The sequence below is a fragment of the Acanthisitta chloris genome, unplaced genomic scaffold (genome assembly GCF_000695815.1).
Source record: "Acanthisitta chloris isolate BGI_N310 unplaced genomic scaffold, ASM69581v1 scaffold18879, whole genome shotgun sequence".
Taxonomy (NCBI): Eukaryota; Metazoa; Chordata; class Aves; order Passeriformes; family Acanthisittidae; genus Acanthisitta; species Acanthisitta chloris.
The window spans coordinates 42,900-51,359 of record NW_008691068.1 but is presented as its reverse complement, the minus strand read 5'-3'; the positions used below and the strand labels follow the sequence as shown (position 1 = coordinate 51,359).

The following is an 8,460-nucleotide window of genomic DNA, read 5'->3' as shown; positions in this document are numbered from 1 at the left end:
GAAACATTTAATTCTGAATCCCTTCTGGGAGTGACCAAACTGAAAGAGAAGAAACCAGCAGGTCACTTTGTTACCATGGTTTTAGCTCAACAGATCTTTAGTGTCTTTTTTTCTTTCCTTTGGTTTTTTTTTTAATAGAGACCAGCAAGGATCTGGGTGCTTTAGTTTGGGATTTTTTTAAGAATGTGCTTATTTTTAGTTTCCATATTTGATTCCTTTGTTGCTTCTACAGGAATTTCTTTGGAAATGGCAACGGTAACAGTGAAGGAAGAATCAGATGATCCTGACTACTATCAATATAATATTCCAGGTAATTGCACTAATTTTCATATGTGTGTATCTCATGAAAGGGCTGGTTGTGTAAGTGTTGCTCTCTCTGTGCCTCTTTTTTTTCTTATTTTTGGTCATTAAACATGCAGTTACTTAGCTCTGTCAGGATTCAGCATTTCCATGCTGCCTATCATTGAAGTTATTCTGAGGAACACCAGAAGAGCTAAAGAACAGCTTCATCCACACCCATATGTGGGTGTTTGATCTGAAGGTGAAGTTCCAGGAGTCTTTGAACTGCTTGATGGGTTTTATTTCTGAGGGTACAGTGTGCAGACACTGACTCCAGTGACCTCCTTAAACACGGAATAAACCTTAATAACAATACTATCTAGAGTACTGCTTCAATCTTTTAGTTTAAAGTTTTGGTAACTTTTATACACTGTAAGTCATAGAATCAGCCATTCTGTGATTGATATCAATCACTGTGTCAGAACTGTATTGAAAAGTTTATTCATGTGGATAAAGCGTAACTTTTATTGAGGTCCATGGCTCAGGCCCTGTGTATGTTTTAAGGTGTCTCCCCGTTGCTTTATTGTTTAGCCTCTGCCCCATAAATCTCAAGTTCAGCCTTCAAGACATAACCATACTGCAATACTTTACTTTTAAGGTCTCCTGTGGTTTTAGTAATTAAATCTCCCACTTCTGTGTCCATCCTTCCTCCTGTATCCTACCTGCTGCAGTAGAATGAAGTTGTTCTCTCTTGAGTTTTCTTATTTCTTTTTTTGTGGCATTTTTTTTTCCTCATACCTTTTTTCCTGGATGGAACTTCTTTTGATCTGATCACCCCTGTACTTGGTTTTCACTTCTCTTAATTATGTCATTATATCTGCCTGCTGAGTGCATGAATGCAGTACAGTGGAAATGTATCTGCTTTCTTTAACATCATCTGGTGGTAGAACTTTCAGAATTCTTTTGAATGTAAATTTCTAATCTTTACTAAATTAGGATAGCAGAATATAGTTGTTTTACACTTTGAAATTTCTGAAAGAATTTTTTCATACTGCTTTTTCCTCTGTCCAAGTTTCATAATATGAAAAGAAAAAGCTTCAAGTTTCATAAAATAATCTGTGTGGGTCACTTTTAAAAAAATCTAATGGCTTTACTACACGTACTGTAGTTTTTGTCAGCATTGAAGATGAAGGGACTGAATTCTCTGTGCTTTATCCCAAAGGCTGTAAGTCTGCTAAGTGTATCGTTGCAACTGGAGAGATCTTTCTTCAAGTTTGAATGTGTCAAAGACTCCTATTTTCTTTTTTATTTGTGTCACAGCATGTATTTGGCATGAAGATAATGCAATATAGAGGCTACTGCAGAATATGTAGGTAAAACAATCCTGTCAGGATTTCTGAATCAAGGAATAGGTATCTGCTTCTAATAGTGTATTTGGCTGTAATGTGATGCTTGCTCCTGTGTGCCAGTGTGGTGTGAGTTATCATAACTGCATGTTTACAGGAGTTCTTAGGAAATGACAGTCCCAATTGGCTGCAGACACTGAATATGCTAATTTTGATAAAAGCAAATTTAGTCCATGGAGCTATTTTCAGCACACCCTGGGGGACTCTGTTCTGTTCCCACTCACCCCTGACAGTTGCATATCACACTATCGTGATGAGAATTCCTTGTGGTGTGGCCTGGAGCACCACTAGTGTCTCTGGCTCTGCCTTGCTCCTTTTCTTCCCACTGCTTTCCCAGCTTTGGACTATGGTCTCAGCTGTGCCAGCACCACTGCTTGTGGAGCTGTGTTTTGAACCAAATCAGGGAACTCCTTTAAGGTAAATGGAAAGGAAAAGAAGAAATCAAACACCTGCCCAGCAAAGGAGAAGTGGCAGGAGCAGATTAAAGCAGCCCTTGCTGAAAAAAATGCATATAAAGCGGAGTGCTTTGTATAGGTTCCTCACTTGAAATACTGTTCATTTTAAATCCCTTTGAAAATCTGAACAATCAAATTAGACAGAACTATTCCAACTAGCATTATTGTGACCTCCTAATTATGATTATTTTCTTTAATGCTTAAATATTCGTTTGTTTGAAACTGTATATGTAGTTTCAGTTGACTGCAGTACTTGCAAAGTCTGATTGTGACAACAGGCTTTTCTGTATTTTCTTGCTTCCTGTGCAGATAAAATAGAGTTTAAGGTGTTTCATTGCCTTATTAATTAACAGTAGCTTTTCTGTTGTGAAGCTGTTCATATTCTTTGCTGATATGCTTAGGCACCTACCTGTGAACAATCAGAATTTCTGGGCAGGTGTATGATTTCTTTTGTAAATGAACACAGAATTGATTTGATTTGCATAGAACAACTGGTCGAAGTCGTCAGTTGCAGTTAGTCCTGTTTGCCCCATATTGGCAAGTTTTCTATGCCTGTGAGTTTCAGTGGTGTAGAATGGCCTCTTGCTCAGTGTGGTGCCCTTCCTGTATGACTGCAGGAGGATTTTAGGAGTGTTAATCTGATCTGTTAAGTGTAATTTGTGTGCTGCTTTCTGCAGCAACCTTTTTAAAGCAGTCTGTCCATAGTCTTCAGAAGATCTGTTGTGATGAAAAGCAAACAGCCTTGGAGTGCCATAAATGATTTTAATCCCTCTGGATTTATCTACTTAATGTAGGTAGAAATTTTAAAGTCAAAGAGTACTCCTGAGGAATATAAATTTTAACAAACAGGAAAAAGATTTAGCTGATTCAGAATTAATTGAAAAATAGCAGAACCATCCACATTTCATATTTTAAAATTAGTTTATTAACACCTGAAAGAAATTTGGAAGCCTGCTGCTCTGCATGACTAGGACAAAACATGCAGACCCCTGACAGTAACCCCTTGACATTTTTATTCCGCTGAACCACGGACATAAGGATTTCTAGAAACTTAATATTTCACGCAGTCTTTCCAAAGTTCAACATTACAGAAAGTATGTAGTGAGCATATAATATATGAAATTAAGAGATACTTGGCAAATTCCTCTATGGAAGTATGTGCTTGTTGTGAGACACCCTTTCAGAGCTGTTCTCTTTGTTCCCAAGCAGGCCCTGCCGAAACATCAGAGATGGATGAAAAAATTGCTCTTGCAAAAAGTTACACAGGTAGATCTTTCAGTTGTATTTTTATCTCATCTGTTTTGGAAATTGAATGTGTGAGTTTTACTGTGCACAGCTCTGCTTCCTTGACTGGCAGTAAGATTGAGGGGTTTGGAACTTAAACATAAAGAGAAATGAAAATTTGATTTGCTTTAATTGCTGGGTGTGCAAGTATAGAGATACATAGAAGGGACTCTGATTTTTCTAAAGTCACATTTTTCTGAAGTCAAAATGAGCATCAGGTTAATCACTCTAAAGCACTAGTGATTTGCTTCTTGTTTCTCAAGAAATTCAGTCTGTTTCACAATTGCTTATGAAGTTTAATAAAACTGTACTTACAAATTGGGAGTTCAGCTCGATCATTTCTTTGGGCTGAGTGTGAGGTGAGTGGGCACATATAACCAAACGTAAATGTGTGTTTGATAGAAGCAGTTCCTTGCTGCATCTCAGCAATAGCTGAAACACACTGAACCCAAAATTATGCAATTTCTTTCAGCTTCTTAGTTGGTATTAAAAATACTGGTTTGCCCATTTGCAAGCCCTAGAAAAAACTAACCTGCATTCCAGTCCATAAATTTCTTCATGAGGTCAGAATGCTTCTACTGCCACAGATTTTTAAGATTCAGAAACTTCTATGTGTTCATCATGTGAACGTTAAGTTCTGGATTCTTGCATATGAGAATCCTTACTTTGAATAGTCTGTATTAAGTTTCTTTTGTATTTTTATTGTGGTATGTTTTTTACTATGTTTGTAAAGGAAGCCACTGGTGTTCCAGCTGCAGTGCAGGAACCGATGTGGAAGTACCATTAGGTTAGAGATATTTTGCAATGGATATTTTGTACAGAAATACTTGAAAAGATGTCACCTTAATTGAAGTTGTACGTCTTTTTGTGTTTCCATAAGGTTGTCTTCTGGGTGTTTTTGTTTTGTTTTACTTCTGATGTCCCAAATCATGTCACTCTGGGTCTTGCTGTAAGCAAATTGTGATGGGAGTTGTGTTCTTTTAAATCCTGACAGGCATTTGTAAGGTGCTTATCACACAGCATTTAGTGCTTTGACCTGATCTGAAAAGTGCATTATTCTCCAGTAGCTTCATTCTAAGCACTTGGCTCTCCAGCCTGAGTCCTGAGTTTTTTCAGGCCAGGTGATGCTAGCAGCAATGCTCCTGCTTGCAAATCTCATTAGTTTTGCCTTGAAGGTATCTATTACCATAGTTTAGTGTACCATTACATGAAATCTAAAATCATTTCTCTTGATAAAGGAGAATAAAGTTCTTTGCTTTTGCTGATTGTGCTATTAACTCTACTTATTTGAGAAGAAATAATCTAGGTACTTTGTTTTTCTAAGCATAATACCATGAGCTTTATTGCCTGACGGTGAGGAAAGGCAAGTGTGGTAGAAACGATCAAAACTGACTTTGCCTTGGTTTTGACTAGAGTTTTGTAGTTACAGACACTGAGTGTGGCCCTTTGAGTCAGAATAAGGTTTGTTACACAACCTTTTCTCAAATCTGTTCTTTTTTACAAGTTCCTGTAAGTGAGATGCTGAAAGCTGCACCTGGTTTTGTTGAATAGAATAAATGTGTTGTTCATGAAGGTTAGTGTTTATGAAAAGGTCTAGACGCAGTGGCTAAAAATTGCAGGTAACAGTCTAAATTTTATTTCATTTGTAGTTTAAATAGACATACAGAGTGGACAGTCTTGTCTGGATTCTGTAAAATGAAATTATTTATGGCTGATCCTCAAAAAATGAGTAAGAAAAAAAGATGACAATGGATTTTATGAAGTCTTTGGTGCAATCTTTCTATTATTAAAGAAATACATAGCATAGGCATTTAAAATTCTTCCAGAAGTGTGTCTGAAAACTGCAGTCAGTGATGCACATTTACAGAAATGATTGTTTTCTGCAAGGAAAATGCCTCTGATAGGCATGGCAAACATATATTTTGGTTTTCCCTTCCTGTAACCTTGACAAAAAGGAAGTGGCAAAGTCCCAGTGTGCCTGGAATCCCCCAGGTGAGCTGTAGCTGATAAAGGTGTCTGAGGTCTCAGTGAGATAGGATGAGTGGGCAGCATGGTGTGATTGAAGTTCAGCAATTAGGAATTACTTGAAACTGGATGAAATCACGTTTGAGAAACTGGAGCCAGTGCTGGTGAATGCCAACATACAGAACTGTGAGGAAGGCTCCTGCTTAGGAAGGTGTGTGTATTTACCCAAGATCTAAAGACACCTAGTGATGATAATACTTTGTTTAAAAAAAACTTACTTTAATGTTTCAAACTGTTGATTTAATGTAACTTAAGAAGAAATGTCCCATCTGGGAAATTTTTTTCAGAGCTTTGTTGTCATCTGCTTTGACATTTTTGCATTAGTCTCTTAATTACGAGTGTTTCTCAGGGGTTTGGTACTGGACTAGAAGGCCTATTTGCCAGTCTTGTGGCTGTTCTTCTTAAATTTCAAAAAATCGTATATGTTTTGGGGTTTTTTTTATTTATTTCTTTGATGCTCTCAAAAAGATTCTAAGGGATCAGTTTGTGACAGTTATTTTTGTGACCATACTTTACTTCATGTCTACTAAAAGCCTCCTATGGTGTACTTTTGTTGTACTTTGTGTTTGCCAGTTTTCTACCCAGCACTCACTCAGAAGTAGATTTAAACATCATACTCTGTTTTCTATGAACTGGATGACCTATTTGACACAGTTTGAATATATTGCAGTTAAGGTGTCTTAGTAGATATTGCTGAATCTCTGCTATACACGACATCATGTGAAGAGCTTTTAAAACAGACTCCTTCAGACTTGCCCACTCCAGCTTACAGAGATCTGAAAGAAGATACTCTTCAAAATGCACAAGTGCAGCATTATTCTGCCAGAATAACTATGTTCCTTCATACACTGATACTTAGTTTTGGTATAGCTTCTGATATGATTAGCTTCACTTTTTTAAACATCACTGCCTTTAAACTTAAATTACTCTTTCTCTCACAGAGTATTTATAGGCCTACTCCTGTTCATTGCGTTGGTGCACACTGCCCCAACAAAAGCAGTGTGATCATGAATTTCCCTCTCATGTTTCACTGTTGGCCTTGCAGCCTGTTATGCACATCATTGTAGTGCAACAGCTATGAATCTGTATAAATGGTAAAGGAAAATACAAGCTGTGGGAGCACACAGCCTTTGTTTGTATTTTCAGTAGTTCTTGATAACAAGAGAAAATATTTATGATTGTATTAATCCTACTAAGCCAAGAATAAGGAATTTCCTACTGTTACTAACACCAACTCTGATGCACTGCTGCACACACAGTTTAGCAAGTGTAATCCCCACCTCGTCTGGAATTGCTTAAAGGTTTATTGTAAAATATTTTTGCTTCTGTTTTTGTTGCATGCTGTGAGTGCAAGGAGCTTCTTTGACAAATGTTAGTTTAAATACAAAATCATGTGTCCATCATGCAGCAGCCCTGTTCTTCCCCTTCAGATTCCTCTCAGCACACGCCGTCAGAAACAAGTGAGGATCCTGAAGTCGAGGTCACCATAGAAGGTCAGTTCACCAGTTCCTTGATTTCAGTCCACTGAGCATTTTCATATCCAAAAAATGTTTTCCAATGCCTGCATTACTTGGCACTGAATAAACAGAATTGTGTGCTAGTGTTGGCAGCAGTTTGGATTGTGCACTGCTTGGTAAACATACCAGAACTTTTATAAGACCACAATATACTGAGGCATGTTGGACTTAGACAGGTAGGAAGACAGGTGGAACAGGAGCTTTCTGAAGCTACTCAGGTAAGTAAGTGTTGCTAAATTTGATGCCCTGATAAGCACAATTCGATACTTGCATATGAGCTTTGAAGTTCAGAGCAGTTCCGGCATTGCACATGTGTTCTCTGGGCATTAAACCAGTGATATTTATGTTTCTTTAAGATGATGATGACTACTTGCCCCCTAACAAGAGACCAAAGAGCATTGAGTCAGCTAATGAAGCTGCCAATACTGGGAGAAGAAAAGTGAGAGAGTTCAATTTTGGTAAGATAAAAAGTAAAGATCATATTGTCTCTGTGCTTGGTTTTATAAAAATGTATTAAGTAACTTCACACTGCAGGACTGAGACACACCAGTGCCAGCATTCATTTAAGAGTCCAGGGCTCTTTGTGGATGTATTGCAAAGGTATTTGGGTTTTACTACTCAAAGTGACCACCTAAATGGACACACAAAAGGCTCAGGTCTTTCATGATATGTTATGTAGAGTTGTCTGCAGAAATGCATCCACACACTGTATTGACTCTGGTTAAAGATGCTTCCCATGAGATTTCTTGCAGTCCTATACCTCTCCTTTATTTCTTGGTTTAGTTTGGTTTCAGGACACATATCCCGTTAAACTGTCTACTTTATAAGGTTCTGTGCAGTCCTTTGGCACAGTGGTTTATTAGGATGCTTAAGAGATGTTTATTAGGAATTCTGGGATTTGAGGTCAATTGAAAAATCCCCATGGAACCCCTTCTGACACCTGTTTTGTGTGAAATGTAATTTCATGCTAATTTCAGCAAAAATTAGTAAAAGGTTGAGAGCTCCCTTCTCAAAAGATCATTAGTACTAGTAGGCAGTTCCAGTTTGTCATTAGTTTTGGCTGGGTCAGAGGAACACAATGGCAACATTAGTAGAGAAGATTGAGCCATTAATGCTGCAGAAGCTTTTGCTAGATTAATTCCCTCAGTAGGAAACAGCATTGAAGCTTGGCAGGCTAGCAGTGTTGGAAGGGAATAAACAGTGAGTTTAACTAGACATGGAAAGCAAAGGTGATAAAATATTAGGATGATACAAGTTTGAGCTGAGGTTGCAATGTTGAAACAGCAGTTACCATCTCAGAGCTTACCCGCTCACTGCTGCTCTGAGTTGGCTTGGTAGGTTTTCTCTCTGGGCAGTTCTCAAGAAAATGTTGTTCTTACCCATCTGCTGTGTGGTTAGATTACAGTGATCTGCAGCTCAGGGGTTATTCAGAGATCTGTACTCCTGGGCTTCCTAAATTGTACTGAGGTTATTGCCCCTCATGTTCTCTTGGGG

At 38.0% G+C, this 8,460-nt stretch overlaps 1 protein-coding gene across 1 annotated transcript in view; it reads left to right on the top strand.

Annotated features, from left to right (window-relative positions):
• Window positions 1-232: 232 nt before the first annotated feature.
• The window catches only part of LOC103809274 (general transcription factor II-I-like), a gene marked incomplete at its 5' end in the record, with an annotated part of 37,671 nt that continues 29,443 nt past the window's right edge, over window positions 233-8,460 (top strand). The window contains 5 exons of the mRNA XM_009082101.1: window positions 233-310; window positions 3,350-3,406; window positions 4,158-4,211; window positions 6,880-6,942; window positions 7,323-7,424. Coding sequence (XP_009080349.1) covers window positions 233-310; window positions 3,350-3,406; window positions 4,158-4,211; window positions 6,880-6,942; window positions 7,323-7,424 — 354 coding nt within the window. The remainder of the gene's footprint in view (window positions 311-3,349; window positions 3,407-4,157; window positions 4,212-6,879; window positions 6,943-7,322; window positions 7,425-8,460) is intronic.